Source organism: Petaurus breviceps, unplaced genomic scaffold, assembly GCF_028583685.1.
Source record: "Petaurus breviceps papuanus isolate PSGF00001 unplaced genomic scaffold, PetGlider_PUasm1.0 37, whole genome shotgun sequence".
NCBI lineage: Eukaryota > Metazoa > Chordata > Mammalia > Diprotodontia > Petauridae > Petaurus > Petaurus breviceps.
The window spans coordinates 25,826,248-25,850,533 of record NW_027186296.1 but is presented as its reverse complement, the minus strand read 5'-3'; the positions used below and the strand labels follow the sequence as shown (position 1 = coordinate 25,850,533).

Genomic DNA, 24,286 nt, shown 5'->3' with positions numbered 1-24,286 from the left:
TCTGGAAGCAGAGTTCTACTGTGGCAAAGAGCTCAAAAGTCAAGTAATTGGATGCCAATATGAGCAAGCAACAGAAGCACAAACAGATGATAGAATCCTTTTTTGGGGACAAAAAGGATTAAGGTATGGAGAGGGAGGAAGACACCCAAGTCAGAACTCCTGCATCAAAAGCCTCCAAGAAAAATATGAACTCGTTATAGGCCACGGAAGAGCTCAACAAGGATTTTGAAAATCAAGTAAGAGAAGTGGAGGAAAAATTGAGAAGAGAAATGAGAATGATGCAAGAAAATCATGGAAAGTGAGTCAATAGCCTGCTAAAGGAGACCGAAAAATACACTGAAGAAAATAACACCTTAAAAAATAGACTAACTCAAATAGCAAAAGAGACCCAAAACTCCAATGAGAAGAATGTCTTAAATAGCCAAATTTGCCAGATGGAAAAGGAATTTCAAAAAAGTCACTGAAGAGAATAACTCCTTCAAAATCAGACTGGAGCAATTGGAAGCTAATGACTTTATGAGAAATCAAGATAGTATATAACAGATCCAAACAAATGAAAAAATAGAAGACAATGTAAAATGTCTCATTGGAAAAACCATGACCTAGAAAATAGATCCAGGAGAGATAATTTAAAAATTATTGGTCTAGGGACAGCTAGGTGGCACAGTGAATAGTGCACCAGCCCTGGAGTCAGGAGGACCTGGGCTCAGATCTGGCCTCAGACACTTAACACAAAACTAGCCATGTGACTTTGGGCAAGTTGCTTAACCCCAGATGTCCTACTTTACCCTCTCCAAAAAACAAAACAAAAAATAAATTATTGGCCTACCAGAAAGCCATAATCAGAAAAAGAGTCTAGACACCATCTTTTAAGAAATTATCAAGCAAAATTGCCCTGATATTCTAGAACCAGAGGGCAAAATAGAAATTGAAAGAATTCACTGATCGCCTCTTGAAAAGGATCCCAAAAAGAAAATGTAGAGAACTTTTGGGGGTCTCTGGGCCTCACTCATGGAATGTTCCCCTCCCCTAAACAAACATCCGCAGGGTTGCAGAGCAGTTAATCATGAGGATGTGTAGTTTTGTTTGTACTCCATGCCTCTGAACATGGTCCCAGGATATAGCCCTCATAAATAACTGACCTTAAGCAAGGGTAAGGAGTAAACAAGATCTAAGGAGGGTCCTTGTGCATTGTATGCATTCTTTGGGGTCATGTAAACCTTTTGCTAGGAAGCATATAAACTCTGTGCACTCCTTGTATTGTTGGCTCTGTATGAAATGGCTCTCTAATAGACTGTTGAATACACCCCCGTCTCGTTATTCTCACCATTTGCTAACCATTTACCAACTGCCCTCGCCACAGCAAGAAAACTAGGAATATTATAGCCAAATTCCAGAGTTCCCAGGTCAAGGAGAAAATACTGCAAGCAGTCAGGAAGCAACAATTTGAGTATAGTGGAAACAGAATCAGGATAACACAAGACCTAGAAGCTTCTACATTAAGGGATGGAAGGGCTTGGAATATGATATTCCAGAGGTCAAAAGAGCTAGGACTAAAACCAAGAATCACCTACCCAGCAAAACTGAGTATAATGCTCCAGGGAAAAATATGGTCATTCAATGAAACAAAGGATTTTCAAGCATTCTTGATGAAAAAACCTGAGCTGAACAGAAAATTTGACTTTCAAATACAAGAAGCAAGAGAAGCATGAGAAGGTAAACAGGAAAAAGAAATCATAAGAAACTTATTAAACTTAAACTATTTATATTCCTACATGGAAAAATGATAATTGTAACTCATAAGATTTTTCTCAGTATGAGGACAGCTGAAGGGAATATATATATATGTATATATATTTATATGTATACATACATATATAAGTATAGAAGGATGTATGTGTATATAAATATGTATGTGAGTGTGGGCATTTGTATGTTCATGTATACATAGACGGAGGGCACAGGATGAGTTAAATATGAAGGGATGATATCTAAAAAATAAAATTAAGAGGTGAGACAGGAATTTATTGGGAGAAGAAAGGGAGTGATAGATTAGGGTAAATTATCTCATATAAAAGAGGCCAGAGAAAACTGTTACAATGGAGGGGAAGAGCAGGAAGGTGAAAGGGAATGGGTCAACCTGATTCTCATTGAATTTGGCCTAAGGAGGGAATAATATACATACTCAATTGGGTATCTTACCCTACAGGAAAATAGAAGGGAGGGCAGATTTGAGGAGAGGGTAGTTGGAAGCAAACATTTTTGAAAAGGTATACGGTCAAAGGAGAAAATAGAATAAGTGGGGGGAAGGATAGGATGGAGGGAAATATAGTCTTTCAAAATATAACTGCTATGGAAATGATTTGGGTAACTACTCATGTACAATCTATATTGAACTGCTTATCTTCCCAGTGGGGGTGGGTGAGGAGAGAAGAAGGGGAAAAAAATCTGGAAATCAAAATTTTAAAAACAAATAATTAAAAACTGCTTTTTTTACATGCAACTGGGAAATAAGATATACAGGTATTGGGGTATGAAAACCCATCTTGCCCTAGTAGAAGGTTAGGGGGGTGAAAGGGGAAGATATAGGAGAGAACAGATTGGGGGGAGGGGTATTCATAGGCTTGCTATTTTGGGGTGGAGGGTAGGAGAAAGACAGGGAGAGAAAAAAGTGTAACTCAAAATCTGGTGGAAATGCTGAAAACTAAAAATAAATAAATTAAAAATTTGGGGGAGGAAAAAAAGGGGTACAGCTAGGTGGAGCAGTGAATAGAGTACCAGTCTTGTAGTAAGGAGGACCTGAGTTCATATCTGGCCTCAGACACTTAATACTTACTAGCCATGTGACCTTGGGCAAATCACTTAACCCCATTTTGCCCTGCCTTCCCCTCTCCAAAAAGCAAAAATTAAAAAAAAAAAAAGATTACAGCAGAGGTTGTGGTACAGGAAGACTATGAACCAGGTCTGGAAGTAATCAAGGAAAGAGAGAGAGTAACATGGAGAATGGGAGAGGTTGCTGAATACTGGTTTCAAAAGAAGAGTTTAAAAGTGATAGTGGAGAGCAAAGAATATGCTGACTCCCCCTCCTACCCCTATGTATTACACCCTGCAGGAAGAATTCATTACTAAATAAGAGAGAGGATCCCAGAAGATAAAATGGCTATTTTTAAAGAGGCAGTTTTCAGAAGAAATCAAAGACATCAACATCCTATGAAAAAATGCTTGAAATCACTAACAATTAGAGAAATACACAGTAATCAGATTGGCTAACAAGATACAAAAGGAAAACAACAAATGCTAGAGAGGATGTGAAAAAAACTGGGACACTATGCACTGTTGGTGGAGTTGTAAACTAGTCCAACCATTCTGGAGGACAATTTAGAATATGCCCAAAGGACTATAAACCAGTACATACACAGCAATACTACTAAGTCACTACTAATAATGTATCACAAAGAAATCAAAGAAAAAGAAAAATGCCCCATACGTACAAAATCATTTACAGTAGTTCTTTTTGTGGTGGTAAAGAAATGGAAACTGGTGGCCTGGGGGGACTCCTTGGAGCCTCCTCCCTAGCTGAGCCGGGGTCCTAGCCTGGGAGCCTGGGGCTCGCCGGGGACCCAGCAGTCGCCATGATGCAAAAGTATGAGAAGCTGGAGAAGATAGGAAAAGGCACCTATGGAACAGCGTTCAAAGCCAAGAACCGAGAGACCCACAAGATTGTGGCACTGAAGAGGGTTTGCTTGGGTAATGATGATGAGGGGGTACCAAGCTCTGCCCTTAAGAGATCTGCCTGCTTAAGGAGCTGAAGCATAAGAATATTTTCAGGCTTCATGATGTTTTGCACAGTGACAAGAAACTGACCCTGGTTTTTGAGTTCTGTGACCAAGATCTGAAGAAATATTTTGACAGTTGCAATGGAGACCTGGATCCTGAGATTGTGAAGTCATTCCTTTTCCAACTGCTGAAAGGCCTTGGATTCTACCACAGCTGTAATGTTCTGCACCGGAACCTAAAGCCCCAGAACCTTCTAATTAATCAGAATGGGGAGCTCAAGCTTGCTGATTTTGTCTTGGCTCGAGCCTTTGGGATCCCCGTTCAATGTTACTCTGCAGAGGTGGTCACTTTGTGGTACTGCACACCAGATGTCCTGTTTGGGGCCAAACTATACTCCACATCCATTGACATGTGATCATCTAGTTGCATCTTTGCAGAACTGGCCAATGCTGGATGGCTCCTCTTCCCTGGGAATAATGTAGATGATCAGCTGAAGGGGATCTTTAGGCTGTTAGGGGCACCAACTGAGGAACAGTGGCCTGCCATGACTAAGCTTCCAGATTATAAGCCTCACCCTATGTATCCAGCAACAACATCACTTGTCAATGTTGTACCCAAGCTCAATGCCACAGGGAAGGACCTGTTGCAGAACCTGCTCAAGTGTAACCCAGTTCAGCACATCTCAGCGGAAGAAGCTTTGCAGCATCCCTACTTCTCTGACTTCTGCCCTTCCTAGCCATGGGTCTCCTTTTCCCTTTTCTTGTCCAGAGAACCAAGCCCACTACCCTTTATCCCTCCTCTAGGCCCTCAGATTGGGAGCTGCTCAATGTACTCTCGCCTTGCTGGCCCACCCTGTTCCCTACCTCCATAGGGACCTTATGTGTTGAGGCAGGAGAAGTAGACGCTTGAAGCTAAGGGGTTTGAGGCTCCTTTGTCCTCTCTTCTCCCCTGGCCCTTCCCCAGTCTCCCCCACCCCACTGGAAAAGGGGTAGGAGTGGGGATGGTGCTATGCACTTAAGCTCTGCTACTTGGGCCACATGTTTGGGGCTAGCCTTGGTGGGGTTAGGGGTGTGAAGGATGGATGCCAGCTGGAGCCCCTTGTCTCCCCACTCCCTGTGCTCCTCCCCTTCGTGTATGGACTTTATTTAATTTCATAAATTGGCTTCTTTCCCACAAAAAAAAGAAACGGAAACTGAGGTGATGTCTATCAATTAGCGAATGGCTATGATGGAACACTATTGTGCTATAAGAAATGATGAAGGGGAAGGTTTCAGAAAAAGCTGGGAAGATTCATATGAACTGATACAAAGTAAAGTAATCAGAACTAGAAGAATACCGTACATGGTAAACAGCAATATTGTAACAATAATCAACTGTGAAAGACTTGGCTACTCTTATCAATACAATGATCCAGGACAATTCCAAAGGATTCATGATGAAAAATGCTATCCACATCCAGAGAGAGAACTGATGAACTCTGAATACTGACTGAAGCATATTTTTTTTTGGCTTTCTTTTTCTTGCTTTTTTATTTTGCAACAAAGGTTTTGCATGATTTCACACACACACACACACACACACACACACATATATATATTGAGCACTGCATTTCTTGTCTTCTCAATGGGAAGGGAGGGACAGAGGGAATAAATTTAGAATTGAAAACAAAAATTGAAGAAATAAAGTCAGAAAATGAAATTTAAATATATTAAGATCCTATTCAAAGTAAACTCGGTATTATTTCATGTCAGATCATATTCTCAAATGACTAGAATGATTTGTAGTGCTTTTATTAAGCATCTAAAATTGATGAAATCTACTATAGTTATCCTCTCCACAAGATGACTTACTCCATTGTGATTTCGATATATCATAGATTGGCATAAGAAATTAAACAGGAATTTTGGTGAGTTATGCAGAAGCTGCAGATGACACACAAGGGACAACAGGCAACAAAGAAAAAATATAGGAACTCAGAAATGCATAAAATATATGTATAGTATTGTATAATATAGCCTATGATCAAATACTTAATCTAAATTTTACAATAAGGTATTTTAAACACCCCATAAAAGAAAAAGAAAAAAATTCAGATTAGTTTTCTGGTATGGAGGCACGATCAAAATTCCAGATCTTTTCAGATCGTGGGGGCACTATGGTTCTAACCCCCCACAATGTAGAAGGACCAACTATATAATGGACAAAAGATTAGGCTGGGAATGTATGAAAAAATTTTATTTAGTGATTACTATATGCCAGGCACTATTCTAAATGTTGGGATCAAGCTGTCCTAGCTCCTCTGAGAAGTCAGTTTACTTTAAATTAATAATAAGAAATACAGCAATTTCATTTATGACCACATTACGTAGTCATTAGTCAACTGCTTTAAGGCATCAGTGACTCCAATGTTTTAAATTTGTGAAAATAAGTACGATATATATGTAAAATTACATATATAAGAGTAGTTATGCAAAAGGAGGCAGCTAGGTGGTTCAATGGATAGAGCACTGGGCCTAGAATCAAGAAGACCAGAGATCAAAGCTAGCCATAGCCAGTTATTAACTGTGTGACTCTGGGCAAGTCACTTAACTTCTGTTTGCCTTAATTCAATGGAGAAGGAAATAATAGCAAACTACTTTAGTCTCTTTGCTAAGAAAACCCAATGGACTTTATCATGTATAATAGGACATGACTGAACAACAACAAGAAGTGTAGAAGTTCAGAAAGCTCAATTATTCACAGTGATGATATTGCCAAGTTTTGGAAACTAGAAAATGAAAGTAATGCTTTAAAAATCTATACCTTGAAGTTTTTCTCTTTCCTTTACTCCCAGATTGTGACTTGTTTTGAACTTCAGTCAGAGAATCAGATTTATTGATCTTTGGTTGCTAGGGGAAAAAAATTAACTAGAAATTAATTAGAATCCAATAATTTTCCAAATGATTCATATCACATATAGGCTTACTATTTACCTGTACAGCAGAGTTACTGTTTTTTATTCCATAATAGTAATAGTGGAAGGGTGATGCTGAGGGTAAAAGAATCAGAATTTTAAAGCCAAATGTGCCATTATAAATCATCTCATAATTCTCATTTTAAAGATGTGTAAAACTGAACCCACAAAGGTTAAATGATGTGCCACTAACTTGGCAAAGGTATGTATGACTAGAGCTCAGGTCTCATAATTCACAGTTGAAATGGATGTAAAGAATATTAAATAGCTACTAAATCTTCCTTACTAACCAACCACTTGCTCACTGGGGCAGGTCAGTTTCCATTATTGAATGTCTTTCTCTTGTTTAACTTCAAGATGGAATCATCTTTTTGTCTGGGACTCTATTTTCAGTAGGAGGGCTATGTATCACTGGATCTGTTATTTAACTGAATTTTTGCCTCTAGAGAAGGATAAATTTTTGCCTCTAGAGAAGGATAAAATTTTGCCTCTAGAGGAAATCCATAAGTCTGTATGGATACTCCATACTGATTTTTTTTTACTCCAATGGTAGCAATTTTTGTCAGAGAATTCAATAGAAAAAAGGAATCAATGTACAGAAATTCACTTTGTAGGTAACTTCCAAAACAAATGTATTTATACTAACAATGAGCTTGCTACATATGCCCTCTATAGGGATAGGTACCTGTGATATCAGTGATATAGAGAACTCCCTGGTGAGGGAATTCCCTCTACCAAAGCTGGCAGACACCTTCTCTGCAACTTATCATCTTAGAGAGAGGCCTAGAGTACTGAAGGATGTACTGGCTTGCCCAGTGTCTATCATATGCCCAACTCCAAAGCCAACCCTCTGTCCATTATGCCATGTTGCCTCCTATGCCCTCTTTATACTTATATGTTTATATTTATCCAAATGTGAAAATAAGTTTGCTTTCTATAGGACATATAGGCATCAAAGAAAATTTCATTTCAGTACCTTATTATTTGCAACTAGGAAAACTGCTCCTTCAGAAGAAAAGTGAACTCTAGGAAGCAAAAAATATATATAAATTAATCATTGGCCATTATAAGCTGACATTAATATTTAATAGTAACAACTTGAAAAGGAAAATGTACAACTACCAAATAAGCTAAAAAAAAACTAAAATTCTAAACTATCTATACATTGCTAAAATGATAGTGATGCAAAAGAAAAAGAGCACATTAGTTATATAAATTTCCCTTAGTGCGAACATGATAAATACTCAATATTTTTTGCAAAATTCAATTTTCAAATTAGGTTCAACAACTGAATTTGACTAGAGTTTAAATTTAAATGAATGTTTACAGGTGGCCCCACTTTACAAAAATCCAATGTGAGAAAATCTGAATGGAATACATGGGGATTTGATTTTCTGTAATATATATATATATAAAGACATTAATTATTTCACAAGATTAACTTCTTTTAGTGCTACTATACCCTAAAATGTTTAAAGTTATTATATTAATGCAACTTCTTACATCTGAAGCATCAGCACATAGCATGGTGTAGTGGAAGAAACACTATTCTTCACCATAGTGAAGACTATATGTTGTTCTGGTGAGCCAGAAAATAACTTACTCACCAAGACAACGTGTAGTCATCACTCTATCCCTTCCTAATTACCTGTGTGTCCTTGACCAAGGACACTCTTTCGTATCTTGAACCTGCTGGACTTTAGTATCTTCATCTGTAAAATGAGGCTACTGGGCTCCTTTTATAAAAGATGCCTTGGTCCTTTCCAGTTCTATCAGGTTATATCGAATGAGATGTGTGGAAAGGAGCCCAGTAGCCTTAGGTGAAAAACTGTCAGGTGAATGACTGGCTATCTACTCTTAAGATGGAAAAGTAACTTAAGTTCCATTCTTTTCCTCAAGTATAACTAATACCTGTTGAGGTCATGAAAGTTCAATTCAAATCACCTACTAAACACCTACTATATGCAAAACACTGAGCTAGGATCTAGGAATATAAACATAAAAATAAACACAGGTCTTATTCTAAAGGAATTTTTCTTTGATATTCCACCTACTGAACTAGCTACGTGTAGATACACACACACAGACACACACACACACACATATATAGACTTTTCAAAAAAATTTTAAAATATAGATGTATCAAATTTAAATAGTAATGAATACGTCTTCCAAAAACAATAAGGATTTATATAGGAAGCAAAAACAGGTTGTTTACAAGAACAGAAGAAAGCCAACATTTTTTCATACCCACAAAAATCTTTCTGAATCCTATATATTTTTAAGAAAACCCGCTTAATCACTGTGGTATCAATTTGAGCCTTGACATCACCCTTGAATGCTATTTGTCCCCTTTTATTTCAACTTAAAATCATTTAGCAGTTGTTTCTCCTATGGACTTGGAACATACACATTCTATTTCTAGTGTACCTAAGCAAAAGAAGAAGACTGCAGAGTATTCCAGCAGCCTGCCTTTTGTTATGCTTTCCCATGAAAATAAAATTTGTGATATTGACTCACCAGACCAAGGTTCAGCCAACCACTGCCCACCATTCTGTTCTGCTCAGCTCTGCCCTGCTTCTCTCCCACCCTAGAGAAGGAGCAGCTGCAGCAGCAGGCCTAAGTTAAACTGAGATCTAGGCCAAGACAACACCCTCTGAAGTACCTCTTAAAGACGATGAGGTTTACAATTCATTTGTTACCCAATACTATCCCTATGGCTAACAATCTCCCACACCCTGTTTCTTTCCCTAGACCTGCATTAATCACTAGTTTTGTAATAGCAAATTATCCCCTACCCAAATCTCCAGTTCTCTCATTCCCATTCTCCACAATCCCACTGCAACCATGTCTCCCTCCCTATCCCTTCTACTATATCTTCTGGAATTCCTGTTCCATCATAAACAAATTTCCTTTCACTCTGGACTAAAATTTTTCTCTTAAATTCCTTTCCAATAACTCTCACTCTAACCTTTTATCCCTCATGACACTACATACTGTGGCCATCTTCTCCAGCACTGGCCTTCTTAAACAACACATACTCCCATCCCACTCTAGAAACACTGGTCCCACAGGGTGATTTGCAATATTCCTTGTTCCCAATTGCTACTTCTAGACTCTATCCCTTTACCACCGGCTCTCAGGAATCTCTCTTCCTTTGAAGTCCACTCTAACACAGTTAACCACCTACTACACATCATGTAGGCTATTGTATACCAGTTCCCAGGTCATTCTACTTTTTCAAGGAGTTTGGCACCTGGATTTTTTGCTATATCTTTTGCCCTTATGCTCATGAACTTCAATATTCACAATGATGCTCCCTTAAATTCCATAATCTCCCAACTTCTAAGCTTCCTTAAATCACATAACTTATTCTTTCATGCCACTTCAAGTTCACAAAGATATGGTCACATACTGGACATGACCATTACCCATAAGTGTTCTACTTCCTTAATTAGAAACTTTTGATATTCCTCTATCTGAACATAACATTCTCTCATTCCATCGTTCCCTATGTCTCACCCATCCTAAACCTATTCTTTGCCCTCACTGAAACATCCTAAATCCCTACCTCTCAGTGTTTTCTCAGGTCACTATCCCTGCTCTGATTACAATTCCTGTCCAAGCCTGACCCGATGGTTATTCATTTCAAACACTACAATGTCATCTGTTTCCAAATTTCTTAATCCCGTGTGCTATGACCACTCAACTCTTTTTTTTTCAGTTTTCAAATGCTTTATTTTTTTCATAAATATTTTTATTTATTTTTAATTTTTCAAATACTTTATTAGCTTCTGATTTACATCATTCATTTCTGCCAGATTTTGAGTTGCAAATTTTCTCCCCGTTTTCCCCCTCCCCACAGCCCCAAAATAGCAGTCCCAAAGGATATCCCCTCCTCCAATCTGCTCTCTCCTATATTTTCTCCCATACCCTTTTCAACTTTTCCAGTAGGGAATTGTGGATCTCTATGCCCCAGTGCCTGTATATCTTACTTCCCAATTACATGTAAAATAGTATTAATAATAGTGTGTGTGTATATATATATATATATATATATATATATATAAATATTTAATTATATATATATATAAACATTTGATTTTAAAACTTTGAATTCCAGATTCATTCCCTTCCTCCCTTGTCACCCACCCTTACTGGGAAGATAAGCAGTTCAGTATAGGTTGTACATGTGTAGCTAATGTAAAATAATAACATAGTAGACATATTGTAAAAGACAGACTATATTTCCTTCCCTCCTATCCCATCTCCCACTTGTTCTATTCTCTACTTTGATCCCCGCCCTTTTCAAAAGTGGGTGCTTTCAACTTTCCTCCCCCCCAGCCTGCCCTCCCTTCCATCATCCCCTTCCCCGCTACCCTCCCTAGGGTGAGATACCCTATTTAGTGTGTATTTCATTCCCTCCCCAAGCCAAATTCAATGAGAATAAGGTTGACCCATTCCCTTTTGCTTTCCTATTCTTCCCCTCCATTGTAACCATTTTCCCTTGCCTCTTCTATATAAGATAGTTTACCCCATTCTGTCTCTCCCCATCTCCTCTCATTATATTCCTCTCTCACTTCTTAATTTCACCTTTTAAGTATCATCCCTTCCTCTTAAATTGGTCCTGTGTATCTATCTATGTATACATATATACACACATTCACATATATATTCATATGCTCATATACCCTCATATATAGACATATATATATATATATATATACTTTATTCTCTTCAACTATTTTCATACTGAGAAAAGTTTCATCAGTTACAATTATTGTTTTTCCATGTAAGAATGTTAATAGTTCAACTTTGATAAGTTCTTTATGATTTCTTTTCCCTGTTAACCTTCTCATGCTTCTCTTGCTTCTTATATCTGAACGTCAAATTTTCTAGTCAACTCTGGTTTTTTCAGCAAGAATGCTTGAAAGTCCTCTATTCCACTGCATGACCATATTTTCCCTTGAAACATGATACTCAGTTTTGCTGGGTAGGTGACTCTTGGTTTCAATCCCAGCTCCTTTGACCTCCGGAATATCATATTCCAAGCCCTTCGATCCCTCAGTGTAGAAACTGACAGATTCTGGGTTATCCTGATTGTGTTTCCACAATATTCAAATTGTTTCTTCCTGGCTGCTTGTAATATTCTCTCCTTAATCTGGGAATTCCTGAGCCTGGCTATAATATTCCTAGGAGTTTTCTTTTTGGGATCTTTTTCAAGAGGTGATTGGTGGATTCTTTCAACCTCTATTTTGCCCTCTGGTTCTAAAACATCAGGGCAGTTTTCTTTGAGAACTTCCTGGAGGATGATTTCTAGGTTCTTACTTTGATCATGGCTTTCAGGTAGTCCAATAATTTTAAAATTATCTCTCCTGGATCTATTTTCCAGGTCAGTGGTTTTTCCAATGAGATATTTCACATTGCCTTCTATTCTTTCATGTGTTTGGATCTGTTTAACAGCATCTTGATTTCTCATAAAGTCATTAGCTTCCATTTGCTCCAATCTAATTCTGAAGCAATGATTCTCCTGAGTGAGCTTTTGAGATTCTTTTTCCATCTGGCAAATTTGGCTTTTTAAGGCATTCTTCTCCTAATTGCCTTTTTGAGCCTCTTTTGCCATTTGAGTTAGTCTGTTTTATAAGGTGTGATTTTCCTCAGTCAGGCTGTGGACTCTCATTTCATAATTTTCTTGCATTGTTCTCATTTCTCTTCCCAATTTTTCCTCCACTTTTCTTATCTGCTTCTTAAGGTCCTCTATGGCCTGTAACCAGCTCGTATTTTCCTTTGAAGCTTTTGGTGCAGGAGTTCTGACTTCACTGTCTTCCTCTTGTTCCATGCTTTGCTTCTTTTTGTCCCCAAAATAGGAGTCTACTGTTGGAATCTTCTGTCTGCTTTGTTTCCTTTGCCAGGTCATTTTGCCCCTCAGTCACTTGACCCCCGGGCTTTTTGCCACAGTAGGACTCTGCCACCACACAGGGGAGTTTCGTCCCAAACGCTGGGGTTTTCTCAGCTGCCAGAGGTATTAGTTGGGTGCCCTCTCTGAGGCTTCCACACGCTCTGGCAAGCTGGACACACACCCCAGGACCTCCACCCTAGACTGCAATCCAGAACCAAGCAGGTTAAAGCAAGAGTGATTACCCCTCAGACTTGTTGCTTGGTCTCCCTATACTCTGCAGGCCAGGAGCTGAAGCTGCTATGTGGCACTGGCTGTGCGGGTGTCTCAGCAGCTTCTCACCCCAGGGGCAAAAGCTGACACACTCCCACTTACTGGGTCTGAAAGTCCATACTGCATTGACCTCTTACTTTGTCCTTCACATCTATGTGTTGATAATTCTGGAAACGGCCACAGCTGCTGCTGATCTGGAGTCCCTCCTGCCGCCGGCTGGTCTGACCTGCCATGGAGCTAAACCTCCAGCTCACGTGGGCCTGGACTCAGCTCCCAGAGCTCTGCGTTGGTCGATACCGGCAAGCCAGGCTGTCCTCAGCAGGAGGTTAGCTTCTCTGTGTCATTTTGTGGGTTCTGCAGCTCCAAAGTTTGTTCAGAGTCCCCTTTTTACATTGATTGGGGAAGGGGGAAACTGGAGGCGCTCGGAGGTCCTGCTTGTACTCCGCCATCTTGACTCCGCCCCAAGCACTCAACTCTTGCCAAAACTTAGCCCTCACTCTCACCATTGGCCTCTTCTGCTTCTATTCACTCCTGCTGAATGGTGTTAGAGGAAGTCACACAACAGTGTTTATTGGGTAGGTTACATAAAGTAACAGTGCCAATTTCAAACGGGCCCTACCATAAAGCAGTCCTTTTATTTCTGATTAATATTCCCTATCTCACTTCTCACATAAGCTATTCTAAATCTTCTTTTCCCTCCTCAAGCTTCCTTTCCCTTTCCCCATTCATTTGAGGGCCCTGTTTCTTATTTTATTGAGAAAATCAAGGTCCTTTTCTTCCAAGCTCCCTTTTTTTCCTATTCTCTTTATCTCAAAACTCTTTGACATTTTCTCTCACTCTTGCCTCTTTTTCCACTCTCTCACAATGAGACAGTCCTTTACCCTGACAAGTCCAACTCTTCTACATACGTCCTTGATCTCATCCCTTCCTGTCTTTTCCTGCAGACTGCAACCTATATCATCCCCTTTCTCAAATCTTTCATCTCTCCCTGTCTACTGATTTCTTCCCTACTGCCTTCAAACCTGCCCAAGCCACCTCTATCCTTCTACAAACTTTACTAAAACCTACCACCCCCTCAAACTATGGTCGTATATCTTTTGTTCCTTTCTCAATCAAACTCTTAGAAAAAACTATCCATATCTGTGCCTCTACTTACTACCTCTCCTTTCACTCATTCTTCAATTCTCTGTAATCTGGGTTCTAACTTCAACATTTACTGAAACTATTCTTCTCAAAATTATTAAAATAGCCAAATATGATGGGTTTTTTCTGATGAGTAGTCATCTGTAATGTTAATGGGATATTATATAAGATCTTCCCCACCCATTAATAGGCCTTAGATGGAGCCCATTAAGGAAAACTTGCTTAAGGGAGGCTGCCTTGTAGGAAGGCTGCCTTGTAGGAAGGCTGCCTTGTAGGAAGGCTTTCACACCTTTTGCTAATTTCTAATTAGGTACTGAGTCACAAGGGTTGTGATGCTTTCTGGCTCTGAGAAGTATATACATACACTCTGAGTTGGTATTGTGCTTTGGGGACTTTCTTATGAGAAGGATCTTGTGATTTCCTGGTTGAGATTCTAAGTGGCCGTATGTTCAGAGCTCCCCGACTGCGCAAACGTAAAGACTCTCCATCCAGGGATGTATATAAAGTGTATGGTTGATTCAGGCAGTCAGAGTTCTGTATGTTTGTCTTTATTTCTCTGCTTGTATTTTCTTTGTATTTTCTCTGAAATTCAGGGTGCTAACTTTTCCCCTGAACTAGTGAATATAATTTAATTAAAAAGACTGTTGACCCCTTATTCAGCTATCTTTCCTAGTAAAGCAGATCTAAGAAGCTGTGCTAGCAGCCATTCCAGGTATGCCAGTGTGGTTGCTGCTATATTATCCTTCCCAATTTGTCTGCTTCATAATGACAATGTTTTTTACCCTCTACTCCTGAATACTCTCTCTTTTTGAGGTTTTTGTGAAATTGCTCTCTCTTGCTTCTCTTCTTACCTGACAGCTCCCATTTCTATCTCTCCTTTGCTAGATGACCATCCGTATCAAGTACCCTAACTGTGCGTATTCCTCAAGGTTCTGTCTTGGACCATCTTCTCTTCTTTCTCTATATTCTCTCTTTTGGTAACCTCACTTGTTGCTAGAGGTTTAATTATCATATCCATGCAGATGATGCCCAAATCTATATATCTAGTCCTAGTCTTTCTCTTGACTTTCTGTCCCATATCATCAACTATCTCAATACCTTTCTTTTGGTCTCCCTGCCTCCCCACTTCAGTCCATCATCCACCCAACTGCCAAGGTGATTTTTCTCAAGTGCAAATCCAATCACTGCACTCCCCAAACTCAATCAACTCCAGTGGTCTCTAAAACCTCTAGGTTCAAAGATAAACTTCTCTGTTTATTTTTAAAGGTCCTTCATATCCCGGTCCCAGTCTATCTTCTCAAACTCATTTTTACATTACTTCTCTGGTACTTTGTGACCCAGTCAAACTGGCTTCTCTATTACTCCCAGCTACAACATTCCATTCATTTCCCACCTCACTGTCTCTGCACTGGCTGTCTCCCAGGTCTGGAATATACTCCTTACCCTTCAGAGTTCTTCTCTCCTTCAAAGATGCAGCTTCCTGATCCCCCAACTGCTTACACAGCCTCCTTTCCAAACTATGTATTTCACTGCTGTGTATTCATTCCATATAGATATGCATATGTATTTATGTTCTTCCTCATGTATACTTCTTGTGAACAGTAATAATTTCATTCTTTGTAACTGTATTATTAACATACTGCCTAGCATACAATAGGCACTTAATATATGTTTGATTGATTACTGACCCTAGTTTCCACTTAACCACAAGCTACACATATATGATAGAGCCAAGCTCTGGTCAACATACTACTTGATATGGAGTAACCCTGGGTTATTGTATACTGTACTGTATATTGGTGGTGAAAATTACTTTAATAATTTTGTAAAGGAGATTTAAATTCAACAAAAATTTACTGAGCACCTACAATATACAAGATTACTATTGTTTTTGTGTTGAAAGGGATATTTGGCACAACAAATTATCTTATATGTGAAATAGTTTCCAGTATCCAAGAATATCCAATATCCAAATATCATATTTCATTTGGTAAAATATATCTGTATTAAATGTTGTAATTTTTTTTAAAAGGCACTTTGTTTAGATAAATGGAAGATTCATTTCCAATTTATACTTCAAGAAATTTAGCATAAGAAAACAAAACATCTATTTTTATTCTTTAGAATAACATTTATTTTTATACTTGTGAAATGAGTCTCTCACTTCATTTCACAGAAACAACAGACTACTAGTTTACCCTCTTTAGCTTTTTAGTCCAACATTGGAAGGGTGTGCTTAAGCATTTATACCACTGATATCAAAGTACTTGTACCAATAGCAATAATAATCACTAACAATTTATTTATAATTATATTTCAAAATATTACTTTCAAGCTGCAACTTTTAGGAATTGTATGGCTTGAAATTTTTAGTTCCAGAAATTTCTGTGGGCTATGAAGAGATCATTTAAATACTCATATATCAGATAAAGTATTTCTTTTTCATTTCTAAGCAAACAGCAAACATGTTTTAACAGGACATATCACAATAAATGCAATAATGATCTTTTAAATACTATTGTGATTTCCTGCATATAAAATACTGAAGGACTGACTACATTAAAAAGAAAAGCTCACATAGGGCTAATAAGTCGTCCTCTGGCAGTACCTCTTTTCTATTTCAGTTACTGCTATAACACTCTCTTTAACCTTTTAAACAGAACAAAGACTGTATACTTTTGAACGTTGTCATCTTTTAAATTTAGGCTACCATTTTAGTAAATGATAAAAAGATTATGCCAGCACCTCTAAGTACTTTGATAAAATTATTTTTATTGAAGGTGATCTCTGACAGAATGCTCTCCTCCCCCCAAAATGATTGTGAATCATGGTACAGTCTCCCTCACAAGACATTTTCATGCTAAGATGTAAATGAGGAATCCTAAAAGTTCAAAGGATTGTCTTGTACCAAGAAAGTGTATATATGAAGGAAATGGAGAAGCCTAGAATGGAATCCAGAAAACAGATCTGTTAAGAGCTACAGCACTTTAGACATAAAAAGAAATAGACTGGGACAGAAATAGTCTAGGATACAAATGTGAGAAATCTGAAAATAGTTTATTATTCTCACTATAATTCTGATATAGTCATTTTTACAATATTAGAAACTATGTTCAAGCCTTTTGAAGTTCCCATGCTAATCAAGCATCCTCAATTACCTATAGAAGCAAGCTTGAAGCTACTCTTGCCTGGACATTGGCAGCTATCCCCATAGGAAAAGTGAAAAATAAAAAAAAAACAGTCTCCGTGTCCAAATTCTATTTACTGTTCCCATAAGAGAAAATTTAAGGAAGAGGAGAATCAAGAAAGGTTATTTGAAGGCTAATAAAGACTGAGGAAGGCTAAGGAGCAAGAACCTGAAAAGGAAGAGTCAAGAAGAATACAGTTATCAAGGTAAGGAAAAGTAAGCAGAACAAATGGAGTGTATATCAAATTAAGAGTGGACTGGTAGGGGCAGCCAGGTGGCACAGCAAGTGAGAGCACCGGCCCCAGTGTCAGGATGACCTGGGGATTGAATCCGGGCTCAGACACTTAGCACCCACCCAGAAACACCTGGCCGTGTAACCTTGAGCAAGTTACTTAACCCCAATTGCTTAAAAAAAAAAAGAGTGGACTGGTAGATGGGACAACTTGATTAAATAAATAGGAAGCTGGTACAAGAAGGGAGGGGGGAGTTGTTGAAATTACAAAAGGAACTAGGATGGGGCTATCTATAAAGTTATTAAAAGGCTGTAAAGATAACTAGGAATTTAGAGGTAAAATTAAACACCAACAAATAGTTAAGTCTTTTTAAAGGTTGTAAATCTCAAACAGAATGGAGCTCAGAGATGATTTTGAAATAACTTGCGTGGAGTGTGCAATGTTTGTATTTGTCATAAGCAAGAATAATATATTGAAGACATAACAAGCTACTGCCAACTTTTGATGATTCACATGGTCACAAATGATAGTGCCAAAAGGACCATAAAAAGATCTTTAAAAGATGTAAGCTCCCTGTAGGCAGGGACTGTTTCATCTTTTTATTTCTATCTAGTAGGCACTTGATAAATGTTTCTTGACTTATTGAAAGTAAATTGGATACCTATCACTTAAACTTTTTGGGATGCCACCTCTGACAGGACTATCGCTCTGGATGGGTATTCAAAAGAAACAGAATAGGTAAAAAGAAGGAAGAGGTAAAAATACACATTAAGACAGCATAGCTATATGAAAAATCAAGGTGCCAGAGGAGAGAACCATGGTATAAAGTATTTGGGTGAAGATCATTAGAGGGTGAAATAGAAATGACTGACATCAAAGTACACTAGAGATGACCTGGACCTGAAAAAGTAATAGATATAAGTCTGGGGAACAGATCAGAAGCCCAGAACAGAGGCATGATACAGCACTGAGGGAAAACCTCAATTATTCAGATATCCACAGGGCTTTCCTCTGTCAAATGTAGCAGCTAATAACTTCTTGACTTTCTTTAATCATAATTCTATCCTTCAAAAGGTTAAGGAAACAACAAGTAGAAATTACATTGTGGATTTAATTTTCATTAAAAAAGAGGAACTAGTTACTGGGTAGAAGTGGGTTAAAGGGTGGAAATGATGAACACAATGGGAGGCGGCAACTATTCCCTTTCAGAGTTTGTGATAGAAAAGAAGAGCAAATTCAGGCATAATGGGATATGCCCCACAGATTTTGGCAAAAGGATCCAGATTTCAAAAGATCCAACACAAGAATAGGTAGGATTTTTAGGGACAAAAGTCAGTAAGTGAAGCCAACCCAAGCAAAAGGGAAACGTCAAGAATGAGATTCTGAAAACAAAGAGGGAAGCAGTTACAATGAGGAATAAGAACTGAAGTAATATGGAGACCAATGTCTCTTCAAGGATGCAAAGGAACTATTAACCACCTTAAATTTTTAAACAATGCACAGAAGATAGAAACAAAGGGCAGATAACAGAAGAAAAAGATAAGAGTGTGGCATAGCACTGTTTGTTAGGAGCTAAAGCTCAGAAAAAGCTCAAGTGGTCAAGGGTAAGTTAAGGATTAAATAAAAGATTGTTTTAAAGCATCAAAGGAGAAAAATTAGTATCCTAGAAAGGTTAAGATGATTCCTTAGAGTGGAAAGGCAAATGATAACTAACAACAGAGAAATTCTTCCCTTGCTCCTGTTTTCTCTTCAAGAAGAATGACTTCTGTTCTGAAAATGCCATAACAACAACAACAAAAAAAACTAACAAGGAGTGATATCCAAAATAAGGATATTGAAAAAAGCCCCTAATTACCCTTGATAAATTCACTTCACCTGGCCCTGATACACTACATCCCAAGACACTGAAAGAATTGATATACTTCACTGCTAAGCCACTGTCAGTGATATTAGAAAGACCAGAAAATTCACAGAAGTACCACATGTTAGAGAAGTGTAAACATTGTACCACTTTTCAAAAAGAGAAGAATATTTGCAAACTATAGGCCAATGAGTTTCACTTCAATTCCTGGGGAAATTTTAGAATGGATCATTAAAGAAATTATCTAGAAAAAGAAGAAATATTTACAAAAAGTGACCATAGCTTCATCAAGAACCGATCATGTCAAAGTAACCCCTCATTTCCTTTTAAGATAGGGCTATTAAACTGGAATTTTAAGGGAATGCTATAGAAATAGTTTAGTTAGCAAAACTTTTATTAAAGTATTTCTAACTACTGTTGTGGGGAAGATGAAATATATGGAGTAGATAAAATAATTAGATGTATTCAGAAGTGGTTGAATGGGACATATTGAAAGAATAGTTTCTGATGGTCAAACTGGGAGGAGCTCTCCAGTGGTGTGCCTTGGGGATCATTCCTTGAATCTGTGCTGTTAAAATTTTTATAATTAGCTTGGATAAAATCATAGATGACACATTCATCAAATGTGCAGACAACTAAGTGCTAATTTCCTGACTTGTATTAATGATAAAGCAAGGGAAAATTAATAAAATAGATGACAGAATCAGGATCCCAAAAAGTTTTGATAAGCTATGGCACTGGGCTGAATCTAATAAGATAAGTTTCATAGGGATAAATGTAAAGTCTTATACTTGGGTTCAAAAAAATCTACTTTGCATGTATAAGATTAAAGGGACATGGTAGGGCAGTAGTTTGTCTGAAAAACATTCAGGGGTCTTAATGTTGAAATTTCAATATGGGTCAGCAGAGTCACATGATGGCCAAAAAAGCTAATGCAATAAAGATGGCATCAATAGAAGCATAACAGAATAAGGAGGTGAATAGGGAAACTGTGGTCTGTCCCAGTGAGAACATATCTGGAATAATGTGTTCAGTTCTGGATGCCATAGTTTAAGAAGGATATTGATAAGCCAGAGAGAATCCAGAAGAGGGCAATAAGAATGTTGGAAGGACCTTGAATCTCTGTTAAATGAGGATAAATTGAAGGAACTGTGGATGTGGTCTCTAGAAAACAGCTCAGGGGAGACATGACAGCTGTCATTAAATATTTGAAGAACTATCAAGGGGAAGAAAATCAAGCTTGTTCTGTTTAGTTTCACAAGGAAGAACCATAAGTAATAGACAGAAGTTATAAAGACACAAAATTAGATTTAATGTCAGGAAAAACTTCCTCACAATTAGAGCTTTCTAAATATGTAATGAACAGCCTATGGTGGGTTCCTCTTTCTTGGAGTAGATTCTACATGACCACTTGTCAGGTATGTGTTAGTGAGGATTCCCTTCAGTTGGTCCCTTTCAATGCTCAAAAAAAAAGATGTTTTGTTGGAGACAGAGAGTCTCATCGATGAGACCACAAATCAACTGAAATAATGAAATATAAGTAGCAATCTCCCCCATTTCACTACGTCCATTAGTTTTCTGATGGCCATACTGTAATACCTCTACTACTTGAGACTTTGTGATTTACTCTTAGGAAAACTAAAAACTAAATATAACATATTGATAACAAAAAATAAGATTATGTAAAGATCCAGAAAAAGATTTTGACAAATTCTATATGTGAAAAAAGCACTAAAGGACATAGTAGCAAATGTACCAGTTCTTAATATGGTAAAAATTACCTATCTAATACCAAGAAGCTCACATTATATATAAGGGAGAAATGCTAGAGGTCTTTTCAGTATGATCAGGGAGTAGAGCAAAAATGTTTGTTATCACCACTACTATTTTATATAAATTTAGAAATTCTAGCTATAGTGATAAGAAAAAGAAATAAAGGGAATAATCACAGAAGAAGAGGAAACAATGACAACTTTTTGAATATGATGGTTTATTTAAAGAATACAAACACTTCAACTAAAAATATTGGACATGATAACATCAATAAAGTAAATAAATCTGCAATAATCATAAACCTTTCTATTACCAAAAAAAGCCCAATTGGGAGAAAGTCTTTTCAAAATAACTACAGAATGCAAAATAATCAGAGTCCACTGACCAGCATACACAAAGAAATTATATGGATAAAACCTCAAAACACTCTATTACACAAAACAGACAAATAATTGGAGAGATATTAGTTGCTCATGGTTGGGCCACACCAAAATGAACAATGACAATACTACCTAGATTAATTTACAGATTCAGTGCCAAACCAATTAAATGATCAACAGACTGCCTTATAGAATTAGAAAAGTAATAAAATTCATCTACAGAAACAAAAGTTGAAGAATCTCAATGGGAATAATTTTAAAAGTGAAAAAGAGATTTAGCAGTATTAGATCTCAAACTATATTACAGAGGAACAATGATCAAAACTAATTGGAATTGGTTAAAAAATAGAAAAATTGATCATTGGAACAATCTAGGTATACAAGACCCAAAAGCAATGGGATATAGTAAACAAAGTATTTGATAAACCTAAGCACTCCCAATTAGTATGGTAATAATTCACTATTTAACAAAAAAATTTAGACCCCTATCATATACAACAATAAATTCCACATGGACACATAATCTATAGATATATAAGATCATATCATAACCAAGTTTAAAGAATCAGAGAAAGAGATACCTTTCACAACTATGGATAGGAGAAGAATTCCTATCCAAACAAGGGATAGGAAGCATCACAAGAGAGAAAACAGACAATTTTTTTTTTTGCTTTTTGGAGTGGGGAAGGCAGGGCAATTGGGGTTAAGTGACTTGCCCAAGGTCACATGGCTAGTAAGTGTTAAGTGTCTGAGGTTGGATTTGAACTCAGGTCCTCCTGACTGCAGGGCTGGTGCTCTATTCACTGCGCCACATAGCCACCCTGAAAACTAGACAATTTTGATTGAATAAAATTGAAAAGTTTATACACAAAATCAATGTAATTAGGAGGGGGAAATTTAGGAGGAAAAGTCTTTGCAATATATTTCTCTGATAAAAGTATGATAATGAACATATATAGGAAATTGATACAATTATATAAGAACAAGAGCCATTCCCAAATGGATAAATGGTCAAAGGATAACAAATAGGCACTCTTCAAAAGAAGAAAGGCAAGTTATCAACAATCATATAAGAAAATTCTCCAATTCACTAATAAGATAAATGCAAATTAAAAGAACTTGGAGGTTCTGCTTTACACTGATAAAATTAGCAAAGATGACAAAAAAGGAAAATGACTAATTGGCGGAAATGTGGGAGGACAGGCACACTGAAGCATTGTTGGTGCTTGTAAAATTCTGTAAAGCATTTTGGAACTATACCCTCAAAATTATTAAAATGTACATACCCTTTGACTCAATAATACCACTACAAGGCCTATACACAAAAGAGATAAAAAAAATATAGAAAAAGACCTGTGTGAACAAAAATATTTATAGTATCACTTTCTTTTTCACAAACAACTAGAAACAAAGTAGTGGATATCTATCAGTTGGTGAATGGCAGAATGAATTATATATATGAACATAATAGATATTATTGTGCCATCCAGAAAGTACAAATGGGATGGATTCAGAGAAACATGTTATGATTTGTATAAACTAATGAAAAGTGAAATGAGAATAACCAGAACAATTTGCATAGTAATTATAATAATAAAGGAAGTGAAAGATTATGAAAAATAAATTGACAAATTATGATTCCAGGAGACCAATGATGAATCAGGCTTCCCACTTCTTGGCAGAGAGAGAATAGATTAGAGATATAGAATGAGACATATTCAACACAGTCAATGTGTGGGTTTGAATGCTTTAACTATATGTATCTGTTACAGGGGAGAGTTTTTTGGTAGGGAGGAAAATTGTTGGGGAGTTCTGAAAAGGTCGTGATGGTGATAGCAAAAAAAAAAAGAGAAGAGAGACAATAAAGGAAATTTTAACGAAATATTGGAAAATAGCAGGGAGAAATTCAAAGGAGGATATGGACAAGCAGGACAATGATGGGAATTATCTGATGAATTTCATATATATTTTTAAAAGATGCATGCCATGTATAGTAAAAAATTCATAGTGCTGTGCTACCTTTTTTTTTTTTTTTACCATTAATCTTTGTATAGGAGAATGTTAATATTTGTTGATGTTTGTCAAATTCTTCATAATAAAAAGGGAAAATAAATTTAAAAAATAAACAGATCTGGTTTGCTATATAACTATACTGTCCAGCTACAACTTGGTTCTAAATTCTCTTTATCAGTCCTACTTTTTATTCTTCTTCAACTCTTTAGCTTACTACCTATAGTAGCCATTCAAAAGACTTCTCTTCTTAGAATCTCCTCTACTCTGCTACAATTGTTATTTTAATTTACTTAGAAACCTTTTTCTGTCTATCCATTATTCATCTCAACACCTTGTAAACCCCTCCTTTCTTACTTCTCTGAAGTCTCTGAAGAAAAGATGTACTACCTCTTTTCTAAAATTATCCCTTTATCTGAAGTTTGGATCCTTACTCATCACAATATCAGAAGGAATTCCCACATTTATCCATTCTCTTTCTAATATCTTTAAATTCTTCTTTTTCATTGGCTCCTTTCCCTTATGACTTTAAATATACATCTGCCTATTCTTAAAAAAATCCTTCTCTTCTAAACTATAGTTCTATTTTCCCTTTTTCTTTTACAGTCTAATTCAGGGGTGGGGAACCTATGACCTTGAGGCCACATGTGGCCCTCTAGGTCCCAACTTCTGAAACCAATACCCTTTACCTATAATAACCATTCTCTCATCACTGTCTCCTAATTACTTTTCTAAAACAAACCTCTCTAACGTTAACAATAATTTTCTTTTTAAAAAGAAAGACAAATTTAATTTAAAAA

The 24,286-nt window shown here is 37.1% G+C and overlaps 1 protein-coding gene and 1 pseudogene across 4 annotated transcripts in view; one reads left to right on the top strand and one right to left on the bottom strand.

Annotated features, from left to right (window-relative positions):
• The window catches only part of TEX9 (testis expressed 9), a 73,555-nt gene that overhangs the window by 43,065 nt on the left and 6,204 nt on the right, over positions 1 to 24,286 (bottom strand). For 2 of the 4 annotated variants that reach the window (XM_069098116.1, XM_069098115.1), the window contains exons 5-6: positions 7,707 to 7,755; positions 6,580 to 6,665 (exon numbers count right to left, since the gene is read on the bottom strand). The exons of 1 other annotated variant lie outside the window; for it this stretch is intronic. In XM_069098116.1, coding sequence (XP_068954217.1) covers positions 6,580 to 6,665; positions 7,707 to 7,755 — 135 coding nt within the window. Of the gene's footprint in view, positions 1 to 6,579; positions 6,666 to 7,706; positions 7,756 to 9,250; positions 9,374 to 24,286 lie in introns of those variants that run through there. One more of the 4 variants, XM_069098118.1, reaches the window with a different exon arrangement.
• On the top strand, positions 3,546 to 4,963 carry LOC138168507 (cyclin-dependent kinase 5 pseudogene; annotated as a pseudogene).